At 42.9% G+C, this 20,232-nt stretch overlaps 1 protein-coding gene across 2 annotated transcripts in view; it reads right to left on the minus strand.

Annotated features, from left to right (window-relative positions):
• Positions 1-20,232, minus strand: part of LOC115505443 (myeloid cell nuclear differentiation antigen-like) — a 25,948-nt gene continuing 5,716 nt past the window's right edge. The window contains exons 2-6 of one of the 2 annotated variants that reach the window (XM_030303081.1): positions 18,952-18,979; positions 17,791-17,869; positions 4,211-4,642; positions 2,433-2,621; positions 1-318 (exon numbers count right to left, since the gene is read on the minus strand). In XM_030303081.1, the coding sequence (XP_030158941.1) occupies positions 181-318; positions 2,433-2,621; positions 4,211-4,642; positions 17,791-17,832 (801 nt within the window). In that variant the 5' untranslated portion in view covers positions 17,833-17,869; positions 18,952-18,979 and the 3' untranslated portion in view covers positions 1-180. Of the gene's footprint in view, positions 319-2,432; positions 2,622-4,210; positions 4,643-7,872; positions 8,027-17,790; positions 17,870-18,951; positions 18,980-20,232 lie in introns of those variants that run through there. The other variant, XM_030303082.1, reaches the window with a different exon arrangement.

Here is a 20,232-nt window from a genome sequence, read left to right on the forward strand (position 1 = left end):
AAAAGAAAAAGCAAATTTTATTTTATTTTTTTTTGTCCTACAAATGTGTTAGACGTGAAATCTAATCTGTTTGGTAAGTGCATAAAAACATGTTAATCTAACGCTTTTTTGAAGGAAGTAATGAAATCTATCATGCAGATAGAAGGAGCTCTTAATGTGCTGGACCACTTTCCACCGAGACTATTCTTCATTGATATTCTCCACTTTGACAATACAATTAACGCCACTCGATGGATTCAGAGGAGAGTTCTTCACTGCAATGTCCAGCTTGAAAGTTACACTGCGTGGTTGCTGTTTGCGTCTGTTCCTCTTGACGACCTTCAAGGAGAGATAAGAAAGACACGATGAGACCCTAAGGGTCTACAAGAGGGTCTCCTGTGTGGCCCACCCCCAGCCCCCTGCAGCCATTGTCTCCTGCTCCCTAGCATCCCCTGTCCTGTCTCAGAGGCTGCTCATTCTCTGTTTCCCATCTCCCCCAGCGCATGTTCTCTCTCCTCATGCCCTGGCGCCCGAATCTTTCCTGGTGCCCCGCCTAAGTGTCCACCGGGGTGGGGAGGAGGAACCAGGAAAGAAAGGGTGGAGCTGGTGCTCGCAGTGCTGAGTGCCGAGTCCTCAGGGAGCACAGAAGCGACGGGAAGCTTCCGCGGGTAAGTATGTTTCTCTGTGCAGTTGCTCTAGAGGAGAGGAACGTTGATGAGCGCATCCACAATTCCTACGTGGACTTTGTGAGTATGTGTGTATGTTCCTATGTGCATGGGAAAGAGTGTGGTGTCATATGGGTCAGGATGTGCACTGCACGACAGTGTGGTACCTTTGTCTCTAAGATACAGTTAGTGATTCAAGATCTTGGGGCTCCATGGGTCATTAGTGTCTGGTGTGAGTTCTATTGACCCTCTTTCTCCTTACACTTCTCTGTGACGCTTATTAGACACACTTTCTGTTTTCCCCTTGACCCCTGTGCTCACTTGTTTTCCTTCTCAGGTGTGAAGTATTTCACCCCCAAGAATCAGTTCTTCTCAACGCTTCACCCTTATGTGTCTGGGCTTTTCAGTGAGCGTGCCCGCGAATCTGACTCTGGAACCCAAGCACTGGGGCCAGTGTAGGAATGGCGGGTCGACCACAGACAGGCAGTGCCAATTAGGGCAAGGGCCTACCTTTCTCTGATGATGATCATCAGTATGTCTATTAATGACGGTGTCTGCATCCCTGTTTCAGTTCCCAGCACACAAGAAGCACTCAGGGTTTTCTTATTGGGCCGCCTGGGTGGCTCAGTCGGTTAAGCGTCCGACTTCGGCTCAGGTCACGATCTCACAGTTCGTGGGCCTGAGCCCCGCATCAGGTTCTGTGCTGATAGCTCAGAGCCTTGAGCCTGCTTTGGATTCTGTGTCCTCTCTCTCTCTCTCTCTGCCTCTCCCCCGCTCATGCTCTGTCTCTCTCTCTCAAGAATAAACATTAAAAAAATTTTTTTAAAAAGTTTTCTTATTATATCAATATACATGTTATCACCTTGAGATTTCTCACAAGCAGCATCGTTACACCCATGACTTTAAGGAAGATCTCTAACTGACAAATATTGCCGCTTCTGCTTTGGTATCTTTGTCCCTGAACCTCGCCCCTCTCCCTAATGCATCTGTCCAGGTAGTCACTACAATATGTTTTGCTAAAATCTCAAAGAGATCAAGCATTCTTCTGCTCCCCCAACAATTTTTCAAGTTGTCACCTATCTTCACAGGGATTTTTCCACTGGTTTCTCAAACAACGCTATACTACCTGCTCGGCTGACTCCTCCGTGTACCTTTCTGGCCTCCTCTTCCCACTGTGTTGACACCTGCTGTATTTTTCGCTTGTACAGAAGTCATGTTGTCTCTCACACTCTTGAGGAAATGCCTGAATCATTTCCTCTGCCTGGAGCGCTTTCCAACGTCCTCTTTGCTAAGAAAAATACTGCCGACTACAGTTTGATTTCCCTTTTCTGCCAGGCAGTGAGATAACGTATATGTACGTTTTCACTGAACCAGGCAGGGTCTTCCGTTCACCCGTGAGGCAGAGACTTTGACCATTTCAGACGACTGATCAGGGCAGATTGCCAACATCAGGCAAGCGGTGAGTGCTGGAACCAGGACTCAAAGCACGACTGTCCTATTCAAAGCCTTGCTCTCAGCCACCATGAGAAATTCCTTTCTTTCCCGCCTTCCTAATTTCTCCCAGTGTTTGCTTGTTTCACGTATCGTATCCTTTTGAAATCTGTGTGAATGTCATTTCCTCAGAGCCTCTTGAAACTCCTCCACTTAGACATGAATGCCAGGTATGGTTCTGTTCTCCTCCCACCGGCTGCACCCCGTGTGTAAGAAGACAGGAGTCTGGTGCTCTCAAAACCCAGGCCAAACGAATTGCCTCCTGGGCAAACGAATGTTGTTCTACCAAGGTCTCACCTCCATGAAGCTGTACTTTCCACTTGTCAGTTTTAGCTTCTCCTTAATTTTTTTCAGATAAAAGCAGAAGAGTCGAACTGTGTCTCCTTCCGCACACTCGATGCCGTAGCATATTTCACTCCCCACGACCTCCATGGCTCCTGTATCGTCTTGTATTATATAGACTGTTGTCTTCTTGTTATCTTTTTTCTGTAACAGAAATTGAACATCCCGTTTCTCTTTCGGCTTTGTTCAATGTTTTATTATTTATTTTTGAGAGAGAGAGAGAGAGACAGAGACAGAGCACGAGCAATGGAGGATCAGAGAGAGAGGGTGACACAGAATCCGAAGCAGGCTCCGAGCTCTGAGCCGTCAGCACAGCGCCTGACGCGGGGCTCGATCTCACGAACCGTGAGGTGGTGACCTGAGCCGAAGTCGGACGCTTAACCAACTGAGCCACCCAGCCGCCCCCAACATCCTGTTTCTGAAGACATCATAACGTTGATATTTGAAGGAAGACCCCGGGGACACAGTGAATACAAGACATAAAAAAGCAATTAGAGGAACAGATACACATACAGCTTCGGCAAGGTCTTCTCCAAGAACTTTCGGCTTATGATCTTGCTTTGATAGTTTCCCCTTTCTTGTTCTAGATATTTTCTATCTGGCAGTCCTAGAACAATGAATTTTCTTCCTATTTCCTACTGCTTCACCACCAGGGAAGCTTTGATTCCTTCAAACACTGGAATCAGAGGAACCCGAGGGCTTTCACGGACTCCTTTACCTCCTGTCGTTCTGCAGAATGGAATGGACATGACTGCAAGTCTTGATTCAGTAGATTATACAGAACCAACAGAACAAGTAAGGTTCCAGTAACTCACTCTTCTCCAAGTCTTATCTCCACTGACCTGGATCTTGCAGTTCACAAACGACAGTTCTCACTTCCTTAAGTTGTAACTCATCCATTCTAGAAATGCATTTCTCTTAAAGACAGAGTTGGAGGGTAATGTAGGTAACTTAAGGGGCTCTCCCAGAAGACAGATGTGTAAGATTATGAAGCAGTCAATCCTACAAGATGCCAGGTAAGTTCATGAAAGTTTGTGAATTCTGGGGAGACCTGAACACATCATACTAACTATTAACCTGAATTTGGACGTGCCGTACAAGTAAACTTCTCTGACACACGCACCCCCTTTTGGGGGATATAATGGAGTTGGACTGCCGTGTTTTCAACATATCTTGCGATGTCAAACCTTAGTCTTCAATAAACTGTTTAAATAACGTGTTAAATAAATAAGCTAGAGGAGACAGCCTTGCCCATGTCTATCGTTTGCCTATGTGGTAAAGGTATTCATATTCAGGAGGACATGAGCCGATATATTTATTACTCCGATTATGTGTCCCAACCAGAATGAACCTTTGGGAGGCTGATGGATTATTCAAAGATTTAAAAAAAGAGAAAGATAGATTTATACAGTTTTGGAGGAGCTCAGAGATAAGCACATGCATACTGATTCATGCCCTGATAACAGAGGCTGAAAATAATCCTGACCGGGGACACGACAAGATTTCTGGTGACATTTTTTCAAAGAACTTGCATGAAGGTATCTTGAGTACAAGACTACCAGGTCACTAGTCCCATTTCCTGTCACGTGGCTCTCTTGACCACCTGCCCGTGGTCAAGAGACAGGCCTGAGAACTGGGCTCACCCGTCAGTCACCACACACAGAACCTGGCGATCAAAAACAGTTAATTTCAGGTGTGGGTGGAGAACATGAAAACGAATGTGAAGAGATTACCTTCTGCAGGAGAAACAATCCAGACACGATTGTTGGAAGATTACCCGGATCTTCCTGGCAAAGATCTCTGATCTTGGGAGGGGTTTTTGCTCTTATCCAGATGTCGTCTGGGACCGCAATCCTCCGGTCATCAGGAGCGTTCTGCACAACCGACCTTTCGTTTATCTCCAGGACATTTTTGTATCGAATGTATCCTGACATGGTAATGACATTCTTTTGTTTGAATTCCTTTTTCAGCTTGATGTTTAAAACCTTCACTTGGAAAACTTGATTGGAAGTAGCCACCGTAGCAAGAAACACTTTTTTTTTCCTCTGCCCTGGGAATTCATACTCAATTGGATCTGTTGCCTTCAGCACCACCACTGTTATGGGGTCCTTTTGAAGGGTAGGCCTCCTAGGAGCCACCTGATTTGGGGCTTGCATAGCTGGGTTCTGTGTTGGACAGAAATAGGAGAACAAAGGTAGAAGTTTGAGCATGGAATACCAGGTCATTTACTCGTGAGTGACACTTCGCTTATGACACTGGGGCCACAACAACCCTCGAAGATCGTTGGAGCTGGGGCCAGGTGAAAGGAGTCGCCTAACAGAAAGGAAAGGCTAATGAACTGAGAGCTTAGATAGTAAAAGTGTAAGGCAGCAGACTGGGATGAGAGTCCAAACACCCTCAGTTGAACAGAAGAGCCTTTCCGAATTCAAGCACGATCCTGAGCCCGAGACATGCACAGAACTGTGGATGATAAGAGCATTGGCCTGAGCTAATGAGGGACAGATTCAAATATTTCTTTGACAGAGCAGATTCAGAACGAGCAAATAGAAAATGAATGTCAGGCATGTCTGGGCACAGCTCAGACTGCCAATGTGCACATGCTGTCAGTGGTAAAAAAGAAAAAAATTGACATGTAGCGTGAAAAGGAGAAAACATTTGAGGAAATAATGAGAAATGTTGAGACCCCGGAAAATACCTAAAACAGCCAGGAAAGTTTGATTCCCAGAGAAAAAGTACAGATCACTTAACAAAGTTGCAGAACCAGATTCTCAACAGCAAAACTACACTGCAGGACCTTTGTACAGCATTCTACCCAAATTCCATATCTGCGGTTTGGAAATCCCCCAAAAAAGGGAATCCAAAAGGGGTGTGTGTGTGTGTGTGTGTGCGCGCGCGTGTGCGCGTGTTAGTTAGGTGACAAAACTTATTAGGAAAATATCTGATGTGAGGTCTCAGGAGCCTATGTATATATTTTTTAAAAATCCACATTAGTGTGAGGGCACATACGTCTTGCTACATAAACATGACTGCATGTGAGCTGAGAGACAGGACTCAGATCTTCCTAGATCGTCAGTATAGTACATGATAGATAGTGTGTGCATTTGTTAACCTTTCCTAGGTCACTCAAATTCTGAATTCCACAACATATGTGAACCCAAAGGCCTCAGAGCGAGGTTGTGAACAGGTATTGAAGGGAAAAACTAATTCTGAGACAAAAATTTTGTAGCAAACTGAAAATGGCATTTAAATGTGATGTCCTATAGGTGAATCTCTGATGTTGACCAACATGATGAACAGTCAGAAGATTTAGCAACACAAAGATACCTATCAAGCACTCTTTTGGAGATAATATTCCCCAAGAGATTAAAGGAGGTTAACATAAAAACTAAAAAGGAAGTGAGGACAAGACCTCGGTTGAGTCTTTCAAAGTTGTAAAAATCAATAAAGCCCCAACAGAAGAGAAAGAAAACAGAAAGTAGGTCAACACAGTGGGATGAATAGAGGAAGGAGAGATGGTATCTGTTCACTGAGCTGCTTGCCCGGGAAGAGGAGTCAGAGACATTAACTTAAAACTATTGTTGAGGGGCGCCTGGGGGGCTCAGTCCGCTGAGCATCCGACTTGGGCTCAGGTCATGATCCCATGATCTCGCAGTCTGTGAGTTCGAGCCCCGTGTCGGGCTCTGTGCTGACAGCTCAGAGCCTGGAGCCTGCTTCCGATTCTGTGTCTCCCTCTCTCTCTGCCCCTCCCCCACTCATTCTCTCTCTCTCTCTCTCTCTCTCTCTCTCTCTCTCTCTCCCCCCTCTCTCTCCCTCCCTCTCTCTCTCTCTCAAAGGCAAATAAACACTAAAAAAAAAAAAAACCTGTTGGTGAAGAAGACAGCAAGACAACATAGAATAAGCACTCCAGAAAAGTGCTCTGAATTAATCAAAATGGAGTATTTCACCGAATGGACATAAAGTGATAAACCCATTAAAAGACAAGATTTCAATGTTCAAGTAGCTTTACTATTTTTTTTCTTTTTTTTAAATTTATTTTTCAATATATGAATTTTATTGTCAAATTGGTTTCCATATAACACCCAGTGCTCATCCCAAAAGGTGCCCTCCTCAATACCCATCACCCACCCTCCCCTCCCTCCCACCCCCCATCAACCCTCAGTTTGTTCTCAGTTTTTAAGAGTCTCTTATGCTTTGGCTCTCTTCCACTCTAACTTCTTTTCAAGTAGCTTTAGATGGTCCTTAAGTCAAAGACTAATCTGAACTGAGCTTCACTGCCCAATGATAAAAGTTTTCAATTCCAGACAGATGCAACAGTTTAATTACATATTTGCCTAATAGTTATAGGTACAGATTATTTATTATTAGTTTATATTATCCTCATTATTATGAATAGTGTTATGACACGAGCACATTCCCCTCTCTCTCACTGTATATTCATATATGTGTTAACAGCTGAGAGAACCACAGGGAAAAATGGACAAAATCATGATTATACGTTGGTGCTCCCCTATGTCAACTACTGAAAAAAGCAAGAAAAAAAACCACTTAGAAAAGTTGACCATCACTGTTCAACTTAAGTAAAAGCTTGATGTAATATTTAGAAATTTCTGAAACCAATATTTGAAACATAACATTTCTCTCAAAAGCACACGACATGTTTGAGTACCAGGCTCTACAGAAGGACAAGCATTCCCCAGATTTGTCTCCAACCACCTCTTTTCTGCAAACTGCACTACCCCATTTGCCTGAGCCTTGGAGGGAGGCTCGGAGGGGGTCCTGGGGGACCCGGATGCAGCCCCGCCCCTAGAAGTGGCAGGGGACTAGGACAGGTAGGAAAGTGCTAAGGTGCCTTGTACCCCTGTGAGTGCCCTGATGAACCCGATCGATGCTCTATTCCGTGTGTGCGCGCGCGTGTGTGTGTGTGTGTGTGTGTGTGTGTGTGTTTGTTCCCAGGTTTTGTGAAACATATCCAGACATGGTTTCTATTGAGTATCATCGCATACTACTTTTTCCCCACCCTGTCCTGTGTCCTGTCTCCTCTACCCCGGCCCCCACCGCAGCCGCGAAGCTTCCAGGCAAGAAAGCCAAGGCCGTCTTCTGAATAGTTACTTTTGTTAGGAACAACCGCAGCATGGATTTTAGAATCTACAACAGTCAACATGTATTTCCCTTCCTTCAGGCCTCAGTCAGATGGAACGAAAGATGTCTGGCATCTTCCCCTAGCAGAGAAGGCTTAGAAGGAGCCACTATGGTTTTCAGTCTTCAGAACACAGCTGATGGCAACCCCCCTCCCCTGCGCACTACACACGAGGCTCAGACACTCACCCTTCCCCCGTACCTTGTGGTATCATCGAGCTGCCCAGACGTCCCCCACAGAAGTCCTGGCCAGACTCACCTCACTGACGACTCGCCACAGTCGTCCAGCTATGGAGATTTTCTTCCGAAATACAGCGATCGATGTAGGTTTGGTTTGAGTAGGAAGATATCACAGCAAAGCTCTCACAAACTGAACTGCAGGATTCTGCAATCTGAAATGCTCTAAAAAAAATGGAATCCTTCCAAGATAACTTGGGAAATTGCCATTGGTAAACGTCACAGAAGAGCTAAAGCCTGGAGCCCGCCCAGTGTTAGGAAACTTTTCCTGAGGCTCCTCCCATCCATGCCTTTAGCTTTGTCTTTTCTTAGTGAGAGAATGTGAGTCAGAGAAGCTTTCTCTTAAACATTTCAGTGACCATGAAAAGAGCTAAATTATCACTTTTTTATTTTATTTTATTTTGTAAGAATGTCTGAAAGGAGTTTCAACTTAGAACTTTCTTATCCTAGCGGACTTTACTGTTGGTCAGTGGACCCTGGAGCCCCTTCAGTGAGGCTCAACTGTCAAAGAGGAGAAGTGAGTCACCCACCCACAACTTCCTGTTTTCCTGCTTACATGGCACTCGATGGGAGGGAGGAGATCTTAGGGAAATTATTTCCAAATAAACCTAAGTGACTAACAGGTTCATATCCTTGCTGCAATGAATCATCAAATCCCGGCAGATCAGGAAGATTCTAGAAGAGAGGAGGGCCTACTAAAAAGGTTGTCTGCAATGTTGTGATCTGTATAGGACTGCGGGTACAATTTGGAAAATTGTAACCCTGAGAGGTCAACTAGATGGAACCAGGCAGCATCATTGTATGGCGATTACACACCATCTGACTTGCAGGAAGGCAGAGTCAGTGAAATGTAAAGGGGTCCCAAAAGCAGGGCACGTGAAGGGAGGGAGAAGAAAACTGATGGAGACAATTGAGGCAATTGGAACTAGGTTTGTGGAGGAGAGAGTTGTAGTCTGTGTCTGAAAAACATCTGCAATCAGTGAGTGAGGCAGGGATGCAGGGTGGGGGCTGGCAGGAGTCCCCAAGGCTCTAGTGGGTTGTCACAATTCTTTATTCCAGACTTAAGTGCTGCTTATATGGATGCATTGAGCTCTCTTCACATTAAGAGTGGAGGGACTTCAGGGAGACCAGAGGGTCCCCGACCAGAGACCAGGAGGCAGAGGACAGGAATATGGACGACTCAGGACATTTTCTTCCTGTTGAACTGGAAACTACCTTATGTGGAGCGATGCCCTCTGATGCTTCCCCCTAAGAGAACACACACATTACTGGCCCACACAACGGGGAGTCAGGACAATGCTCCGACATGCATGTGTGCGCTTAGGGTCGTAGAAGATGAACCAAAGCGACCAAAAACAAATGTGCCTTTTCCCTGACTCTTAATCAGTGGTCAAACATCAGCGACCGGGGCCATTACAGAGATAGATACAAGGTGATCGATCTGGCCCTCCACCCACTAAAAGATCAGTGTTCCCTAATTCGCAAAGCTTCATCAATGTAATGATAAGAGCCACCTGGGAACGGAGAGAACCTTCAACATGGGGCAAAAGCCTGGAAAACGCTTGTGGACCTGCTGTCATCTCTAGTTCTGGTCTCACGTACTATTTTAGAAGATCGCTGAAAACCCCCAGTCAAGAGTCACCACCAGGTTGATGTGCTAAGTAGGTCTCGCTGTTAGGAGATGCTTCCTACGGAGAGGAGCTCGAGCAGACGCAAGAGCACCCGCCCCAAGAAATCACGGGAAGGTCCTTAAAATTCCATATTCAATCTTGGGTTAAAGGTATAGGGTAAGTGCTGTACCTCAGAGAAGAATATGGGAGGGGACGATGTGCTGGATGTAGTCCAACCACCTCCTACTCTTCAGGGCCAGAATAAACCCTTTTACTGTGTGAGCCTGAGCCGGCCAACGTGATTCACCCATTTACCAAGTTGTCAGCCACCTGAATTTATATTCTGTAAGAACCTACCCTTGCCTGTATTAAAGTTATGTATGGTTTTTGTTTATTTTCCTGTTCGTTTGCTGTTTACTCTTCTTTTTTGTCTGTGTAGCTGCATTTTACAATATACAAAATCAATTCATGTATCGATCTCTTCTTATAGCTCTGTTATTTCTAAATACCATTTATTGTTTGCTTTGCTCCATTTTTTTCCTAGTGGTAGGAGACATAAATTTATATGAATTATATTAGTACTCTCCTCTTTTAAATGAAAACACTTAAAGTAACATTCTTTTCTGGTCAGGACTACTTTTGCTTTGTTCCCTAGGTCCTATGGAGTCTGGTCGTATTGCCCCTCGTGATCCTTGGCATGTATTAAGAAATGGCTTATTTTAAAATTTGTTATGTCATTTGAAGAAAGTTGTACCTTTTCTAGATATCTTATTGTTAACTTCCAATTGGGGTGGTCATTAAAGACACTGTAAGATTTCAGATGTGAATTTTACTGAGGCCAACTTAAGTCCCTGCACGTACTTACTTTGGTGAGCATTCCATGTACACTTGAAGAGACAATGCGGAGAATTCAGTTGTTTTTACGGCGTCCTTTAAATGAAAATTAGATCACACTGGTTGAATTTGGGGCTACATTTTGCAGTATGATCCTGGTGTTTTTCTTCTTCTTCTATCACATATTGCATTGGAGGCTTAAATACCTATCTGTGATTGTCGATTTATCTTGGACCACATCAGTGCTGTTAGGTTTTATTTTGCAATGTGAAGGTTTCATTAAATGGGTTGCTAACATTGTTACGCCTTTCGGAAAAGTTCGCCAAGCTCTTTCCCGAGCTTCTCTTCTTACCACACCTGTAACCAGCTTTCTCTGTATTGCGTCAGAGTTTGGCTCAGGCTTTATTTAGGTGGATTTGCGTGAATCTCACCATGTTTCCCTCGTCCTTCTGATTCGTTAGAACTCAAAGTCTGAGTCAAGTCAGGGATCCGTTTTGGGCTTTGCTAGTGTGTGTTTCATACCCGTCCCTTTTCTGGTAGTTGGGCCTTCTTCCTAGGATTCAGTCTTACTGGTGTCAAGCTGGATGGCAATGGCAGTGAGCTTACATCTCTACCTAAGCAATCGGCACAGGCCCCAGCGCTGTGTGCTCTCTTGCCCCTATGTTGTTTTTCAGCCTTGTTGAGATAGAATTGACATATAACACTGGGTACCTTTAGGGCATGTGTGTTGATTTGTTACCCTTATATGTCGCAAAGAGCAAGATTTCCTTCTTTCTTATGGTTGATTAAACTTCTATTGTGTATTTACATTGCGTTTTCTTCATCCATGCATCCCTTGACGGACACTTAAGTTGTTTCATATCTTGGGTACTGTGACTGGGTCTGCATTCACGTGGAGATACAAGCATAGCCCTTTGATATCCTGTTAATACTTTCGGACGTACACCCAAAAGCGCGATTGCTGGATCATACCGTAATTCTATTTTTAATTTTTTGAGGAATTTCCAATCTGTTTTCCAAAATGGATCACCTGTTTGCATTCCCGCCAACAGTGCATGAGGGTTCTCTTCTTTTCCACATCTTCACCAGCTTTGGTTATCTCTTGCATTTTTAAAGAAAATTCTCTGTATTTATTTTGAGAGAGAGAGAGAGAGAGTGAGAGCACACTAGCAGGGGAAGGGGCAGACAGAGGGAGACGGAGGGAGTGGGAGAATCCCACGTGGGCTTCACACTGTCAGTGTAGACAAGCCTGACGTGGGGCTTGATCTCAATCTTGACCTGAGCTGAAATCAAAAGATACGTGCTTAATGGAATGAACCACCCAGGCCCCCTTGTTTCTTGATCATGGCCGTTCTAACAGGTGTGAGGTGATATCTCACTGTGGTTTTGATTTGCATCTTCCTGAGGATGACTGATGTTGGGCACCTTTTCATATACCTGTTGGCCATTTGTATGTCTTCCTTGGAAACAGTCAGGTTAGTTCCTCTGCCTGTTTTTTTTTTTAATTGGATGGTCTATCGTGGGGTTTTTGTTTTTGTATTGCTGTTGATTTGTATGAGTCTGCATACATTTTGGATACCAATTCCTCATCAGACATACGGCTTCAAATATTTCCTCCAATCCCCTAGGTTACTTTTTCGTTATGCTGATTGTTTCTTTTGCTGTGTTTTCATTGGAGGCAGTCCCGCTTACTGAGTTTCTGCTTTTGCCGCATATTCTTTGGTGTCATATCAAAAATTATTAAGGGTCTCTTCTGTGTTTTCATCTTGGATTTTCATGGTTTCAGGTCTCTTGTTTAAGTCGATACTCCTTTTCAAGTTCTTTTTTTTTTTTTTTTTTTTTTTTTGAGTGGAGTAAGATAGGAGTCTAGTTTCATTCTTCTGCATGTGGTGATCCAGTTTTCCCACAGCTGGGTTTTTTTTTTTTTTTCTTTTTTTACTTGTGAAGTTTTATTTTTCTTTTTTGTTCCTTTGTGACCTTCTGGCAGACAAAGATTTCTTTTCTTTTTTTTTAAATATGAAATTGAGGGGCGCCTGGGTGGCGCAGTCGGTTAAGCGTCCGACTTCAGCCAGGTCACGATCTCGCGGTCCGTGAGTTCGAGCCCCGCGTCAGGCTCTGGGCTGATGGCTCAGAGCCTGGAGCCTGCTTCCGATTCTGTGTCTCCCTCTCTCTCTGCCCCTCCCCCGTTCATGCTCTGTCTCTCTCTGTCCCAAAAATAAATAAATGTTGAAAAAAAAAATTAAATATGAAATTGATTGTCAAATTGGTTTCCATACAACACCCAGTGCTCATCCCAACAGGTGCCCCCCTCAATACCCATCACCCACCCTACAGCTGTTTATTGAAAAGACTACCCTTTCTCCAATCAGACAAGGTACCCTTGCCTCTCTTGCCAAATATTCGTTAACAGGGGTTTATTATTGGGTCTTGATTCTGTCCCATTGATTTCTGTGTCTATTTTTACGCCAGTTCCATACTATTTTGGTTACTACAGTGTTGTAGTATAGTTTGATCGGGAAGTGTGATCCTCCAGCTTTGTTCTCCCAACTCAAGATTACTTTGGCTATTTGGGGTCTTTGTGGTTCCATTAAAAAAATTAGGGTTTCAAAAATTTTATCTGTGTGAAAACACCATTGTAATGTTGATAGGAATCTATAAATCGCCTTGGGTGGTATGGACGCACTAAAACTATCGATTCTCCTGCTCCATGAACACTGAGTTTCTTCCCATTGGCCTGTGTCTTCAATTTCTTTCACCAAAGTCACAATCATGTACAGGTCTTTCACCTTCTGGATTACATTTATCCCTAAATATTTTGGTATTGGATACTATTTGAATGGGATTGTTTTCTTTATTTCTCATTTAGATAGTTTGTTGGTAGCATAGAGAAATGTGACTAATTTCTGTGTTAATAGTGTAACCTGCGATCTTACTGAATTCCTTGATTAGTTCTAATAAGTTTTTGGTGAAGTTTTTAGGATTTTTCTCTAGAAGACCATTCTTTGCAAAAAAGACAAGTTTACTTCTTTCGTTCTGATTTGCACGTCTTTTATTTCTTTGTCTTGCCCGCTCACTCTGGCTGGGAGTCCCAGGACTGTATGAATAAAAGTGGACACCCTTGTCCTGTCCTCATCTTAGAGCAAGGTTTTCAACTTTTGACCAGTGAGTGTTTGTTACAGGATACAAACTTGTGGGTCGAAGACAAATAAGTTCCGGGATCTAATGCACAGCATGGCCACTGTAGTTAACAGTACTGCATTGTATACTTGAGAGTCGCTAAGAGAGTAAATATTTAATGTTATCAACACACACACACACACACACACACACACAGAATTATGGGAGGTGATGGAGGAGTTAACTAATCTTATTTTGGTAATAAATTCCCACTATACACATGTATCAAATACTTGTATCAAACACTTCAAAATTACATAATGCTGGGGCACCTGGGTGGCTCAGTCGGTTGAGCGTCCGACTTCAGCTCAGGTCACGATCTCACGGTTTGTGGGTTCGAGCCCCGCGGCGGGCTCTGTGCTGACAGCTCAGAGCCTGGAGCCTGAATTGGATTCTGTGTCTCCCTCTCTCTCTGCCCCTCCCCCCACTCATGCTCTGTCTCTCTCTCTCTGTCTAAAATAAACATTAAAAAAATTTAAAATTAAATAATGTCATATATCAATTATATCCAGAGGGAAGTGGAAACCCCTCCCCACAATTCAGACTCATTTCTTTTTTGTGATTCCGCATGAGGCTTGGTTTGGGCCTTGTTAGGATGCGTCTAGAGCTGTCCTCAGTCCACTCGTCGTCCCATATGGACTCCTAACGTGCAGCCTCCCTGCTTCGTCAGGGCGTTGTCCGGGTCGGGAAGACGCGTCTCTATTTCAGCAGCCTCCATCCACCTTGCCAGCTCCCTGCGCTCTCTCGCACTTCTGCCCTGCGCTCGACCCCCGGCAGCTGGAGGCCTCACTGGTCTCACCCCCAAGTGCGGGCCAGGACTCAGCCAGTGAATGCCGCCCCCCCACCACCCGGATCGCTCTCTTCTCTCTACGTTCCCGCTATCGAGACGCCGTGAAAACTGACGTTTACCGTCCTGGGCAGTGCGACTGCCGGGCTCTGCACGGACACCTGCTCCCTAGGCGCCGTCGGGAAACCCTCCCAGGGGAGACCCGGGCGACTGTGGAACCTGCCTGCGGAGTCTGCTTTCTGGCAGGGATCCTACCCTTGTGCTGCCTGTTGTTCAAAGCCTGAAACTGTCGTGTCCTGATTGCGTCCTAGCATGGCCTATGGGGGGAGGCTACTCTGCTCTCTCCGGGAACGGAAGTCACCCGGTATGCCTCAAATACTGACTTTAGAGATTTCATCTCGTTAAGTGTTATTTCCCGTCATTTGGAGTAGATTTCATCCTCTATTCGTGACTCTGTGCTCTTGACATGTCCCTCCGTGGGTAACACGGTTCAGGAATCCGCACACTTGAGATATGACAACAGGAAAATACAGTTGAAGAATAAATCATGCGATGTACCAGTAAATCAGAGGATGGGACTAAATATTTCATAGCACTAAGGGTAGGGATCCTTCCTGAGAGTATTTGTACCTTTGCATAAACCCCCAATTGTGCTTCCTCCAGAGACCCCAGTTAAACAAATGCTCCCCTTTGGTGGGGGGGTTCATTGCAGAAAAGGGTTATTTTTGTGGACCGAATAAACCTTTTCCCAGGGCACAGGACCCACTGAGTTTTATATTGTTGTAGGACTAACGTACATAACCTGAGACTGACTCCAGTTAGGGCCTTGCCCTCTGGAAGTCACAGAAGGTAGCCCCCCATATTGGTGAGGCCCGGTGTACCCCATCCTGTGTGGCTCACAGTGCACAAGTCAACCGCCCTCATGCTGACATATCTTTTTGAATTAGTGTTTTCATTTTCTCTGGGTAAATACTCAGCAGTGGAATGACTGGATTATACTGTATTTCTATTTTTAGTTTTTTGAGGAAACCCCATATTGCTTTCCACAGTGGCTGCACCAATTTACATTCCCATCAACAGTGTACAGGGTTCCTTTTTCTCCACATCCTCAGCAACACTTGTTTTGTCTATAACATAGAATGTAAGAATATACAATGGAGAAAAGACCGTCTTCAACAAATGGCGTTGGGAAAACTGGACAGCTACATGAGAAAGAATGAAACTGGACCACTTCCTTATACCATACACAAAAATAAACTCAAAATGGATTAAAGACCCAAATGTGAGACGTGCAACCATAAAACTCCTAAAAATTATACAGGCAATCGTCTCTTGGACATTGGCCTTAGCAACACATTTATAAATATGTCTCCTCAGAGAAGGGAAACAAAAGTCCAATGAACTCTTGGAACTACACCAAAACAAAAAGCTTCTGCAAAGTAAGGGAAATAACTGACAAAACAAAAAAGCAACCTACTAAATGGGAGAAGACATTTGCAAATGATTTATCCAATAAGAGGTTAATATACAAAATATATAAAGAACTCATACAGCGCAACACTAAAATGGCAAATAATCTGATTAAAAATTGGCAGAGAACCTAAATAGGCATTCTTCCAAAGGAGAAATCCAGATGGCCAACAGACACATACAAAGATGCTCAACATCATCAACCATCAGAAAAATGCAAATCAAAACCACAATGAGATATCACCTCACACCAGTCAGAATGGCTGGTTAAGTGATTTTTGACCCGGGTACCAAGACCTTTTGACTGATAAAGGACAGTTTTTGGTGTTAGTTTCTTCCCCAAAATGATGGTGGGCCTGGGGCCCCTGGGTGGCTCAGTGGGTTAAGCGTCTGACCTCGGCTCAGGTCATGATCTTACGGTTCATGGGTTCAAGCCCCACACTGGGATCTGTACTCACAGCTCGCAGCCTGGAGCCTGCTTTGAATTCTGTGTCTCCCTCTCTCTCTGCCCCTCCCCTGTTCACACTCTGTTTCTCTGTCTCTCTCAAAAATAAGTAATAAACATTTAAAAAAACTTGTAAAAATGACGTTGGGCAGTCAGGATATTCATATGCAAATGAATGAAATCGGACTTACGCCATATACCAAAATTAACTCAAATGTATGAAAGAACTAGACATAAGGGATAAAATGGTAAAACACTCAGAAAATATTAGAGAAAAGGTTTATGACAGTGGACTTGGCAATGGTTTCCTCAATGTGGCTCCCAGCGTACAGTCAAGAAAAGATAAACACAGAAATCTGACCACATCAAATTGAAAAACTGTGCATCAAGCTACAAAATCTACAGAGTGAGGAGGAAACCTTTTCCTTTGGAATGACAGAAGCCATTTGCAAAATATATATATCTGCTAAGGGGTTAATATCTAGGCTATAAAAAACCCTTACAACTCAGAGAATAACAACCTGATGTAAAAATGAGCAAAGAACTTGAATAGACTTTTTTTTTAAATGCTATACAAATGGACAATAAGCATATGAGAAAATGCTCAATGGTAATCCATACTCATTATAGAATAGTCATCGTGGAAACTGAAGTAAAACACAATGAGATACCATACCACATCGACTAAGATGGCTACTCTCATACAGAAAAGAACAAGTATCAGTGAGGATGTAGAGAAGTCAGGACGCTTGTTGTGCCGCTGTTCGAAATGTAAAATGGTGCCATGGTTGTGAAAACAATATGGAGGACCCTCAAAAAATTACAAACAGCATTATTATGATCCGGGAATTCCACTCCTAGGCATACACCCACAAAGAAGTGAAAACCGTACCTCAAAGAAATATCTACACACCCATGTGTATTGCAGCCTTATTCACAACAACCAAAACATTGAAGCAATGTGAGTGGTCGTTAGTGGGTGAGTGAATAAATAAAACGTGGTATATGATACAATGGAATATTATTTCACTTTAAAAAGGAAGGGAATTCTCATCACAATAAGTGCATTCTTTTGCTGTGGCTTTAATTTCTTAATTTTCATTTATTTTTTTTGAAAGACAGAAAGAGAGAGAGAGTGCACATACACAAGTGAGAGGCACAGAGGGAGAGAGGGAATCTTAAGGAAGCTCCTCGCTCAGCACAGAGCCCAATGTGGGGCTTGATCTCATGGCCATGAGATCATGACCTGGGGTGAAATCAAGAATTGGACACTTAACCAACTGAGCCACCCAGGCGCCCCAATAAGTGCATTCTTAACCCCTATCACCCATTTCATCCATTTCCTTCCTGACCTCCCCTCTGGCAACCACTAGTTGGGTGTTTATATTTAAGAGTCTGTTTTTTATTGTACATCTGAAACGCATATAGCACTATATGTTAATTATACTTGAATTAAAATAAATGACTAAATGATTGAATAAATAATAAATAAATATGTTCATTTATAGCAAAAAGAAAATCAAAGGAGGGAAATTCTGACACCTGCTGCAGCATGGATAAACTTTGAGAACATTATGCTAAGTGAAGTAAGACAGTCACAAAAAGACAAATACTTACATGATTACACTTGTATGAGGTACCAAGAGTATTCAAATTCATGAGGAACGAAAGTCATATTTCTGGTGTTTGCCAGGGCCTGGGGGAGGGAGAATTGGGAAAATGTTGTTAGATGGGGACAGAGTTTCAGTTTTGCAAGATGAAAAGAGGTCTGGAGATTGGTCACATGACCATGTAAATGTTCTTAACACTACTGAACGGTATAGTTAACAATGGTTAAGATGGTACATTTTATGTTACATGTATTTTACCACAATTAAAGCAAAATAATTCTCAGATTCAAAGCTTCAGAAATTTTGCGTAACAAAGACCCATGCCAACAACTCATTGGCAAGAACTATTTAATAGAAAAGAATAAATCTACGAAATGTTGGAGGTCAGAAGGGAAGTAAGCATTAACAAATATCTTCATCAGCAGTCTTACAAATAAGTGAAGCCGGAATGAAAGAGAAGAAAACAGGAAGTATATCAACATAGTAACCGGAGGTCAGGAACCAGAGGATACGGGAGTGTCCTAAGGCATTTGTATTTGAGAGAAGATATATTAAAAAAATAAAATAAAATAAAAAGGAAAACAAACTTCTTTCCAGTAGATTAAAAAAAATTTTAAGGGGACTTGGCAAGAAGGGAGAAAAAGAAAGCAAATTGAAATAAACTAAGATGGCAGAATCAAATTAAAACATCGTCATATACCATATGTTTTCACTTTTATGTGGATCCTGAGAAACTTAACAGAAACCCATGGGGGAGGGGAAGGAAAAAAAAAAGAGGTTAGAGTGGGAGAGAGCCAAAGCATAAGAGACCCTTAAAAACTGAGAACAAACGGAGGGTTGATGGGGGTGGGAGGGAGGGAGTGTAGGTGATGGGCATTGAAGAGGGCATCTTTTGGGATGAGCACTGGGTGTTGAATGGAAACCAATTTGACAATAAATTTCATATATTAAAAAAATAAGTAAATAAAATAAAATAAAGCTAAACTTGGAAAATATAAAAAAATCGTCATAAATACATACATACGTGAACTGAAGTCAGCAGCTCAGAGACCAATGTTTTCCATTTGGATTAAAAAACAAATCCAGCTACGCATCATTGACAAAATGCACATAAAGCATTAAGTCACTTCACAAAAACTTAGAAAAACTTATATTATTCAAGCCTTACCTTGAAGAAAGCCAGGTTAGTAGGGTAGCTTAAAATAAAGATTTACAAAAAAAAAAAAAATGTCAGTACAGGTAGTTTCACTACAGAAGGACAAAATATTCAACTCTCAAAATTAAATTATGTTCTAATATAATAAATAAATATATATATAATTTATCACTTTACATTTATGGCAGCATTAGTCAATTTGTTTCCTTTATTTTCACATATGCACACGTGGTGTATACACTTGTATAGGTATGCAAGCTATATATAAAAACATATGGTTGAAATCAAGAGAATGACAATGAGAAACTGACAAAATCACCATTAGAGGTTGAGATTTTATCATCTCTCAACTGTTGAAAGAGCAAATTAAAAAAAAATAGTTGAGATTTAGATTTAGAAGATTTGACCAACACAATTAACAAGCTTAAGAAACTTTAACCTACAGGATTCTGAATCCCACACTTATAAACTCTTCTCAAGCACACATGAAATAATTCGAAAATATTCATCATGTACCTGACCATAACAGACACTTTCCTGAGGAAGACATCCAGATGGCCAACAGACGCATGAAAAGATGCTCAATATCTCTCATCATCAGGGAAATAGAAATCACAACCACAATGAGATACCACCTAACACCTGTCAGAGTGGCTAAAATTAACAACCCAGAAAACAACAGGGGTTGGTGAGGATGCAGACTGCTGGTGGGGATGCAAACTGGTGCAGCCACTCTGGAAAACAGTATGGAGGTTCCCCAAAAAGCTAAGACTACAACTACCTTACAGTCCAACGATTGCACTGTTGGTATTTACCAAAAGGATACAGAAATACTGATTCGAAGGGGCACGTGCACCCCAATGTTTATAGCAGCACCATCAACAATGGCCAAAGTATGGAAAGAGCCCAAGTGTCCATCAGCTGATGAATGGATAAAGAGGAGGTGTTATGTCTACACTATGGAATACTACTTAGCCATCAAAAAGAATGAAATCTGGCCCTTTGAAATGACGTGGATGGAACTAGAGTGCATCACACTAAGCAAAATAAGTGGGTGAGAGAAAGACAAATACCGTATGATTTCACTCATATGTGGAATCAAAGTACCCAAACAGATGAACATAGGGGAAAGGAAAAATAGGGAAGCAAACTAGAAGAGACTCTTAATGACAGAGAACAAACCGAGGGTTGATGGAGGGAGGTGGGGGTGGGAGTGGCTAAGCGGGCGATGGGCTTTAAGGAGGGCACTTGTGGTGAGCCCTGGGTGTTACACGTCAGTGATGAATCACTAAA

This window comes from Lynx canadensis, chromosome F1 (assembly GCF_007474595.2).
Source record: "Lynx canadensis isolate LIC74 chromosome F1, mLynCan4.pri.v2, whole genome shotgun sequence".
Lineage (NCBI taxonomy): Eukaryota > Metazoa > Chordata > Mammalia > Carnivora > Felidae > Lynx > Lynx canadensis.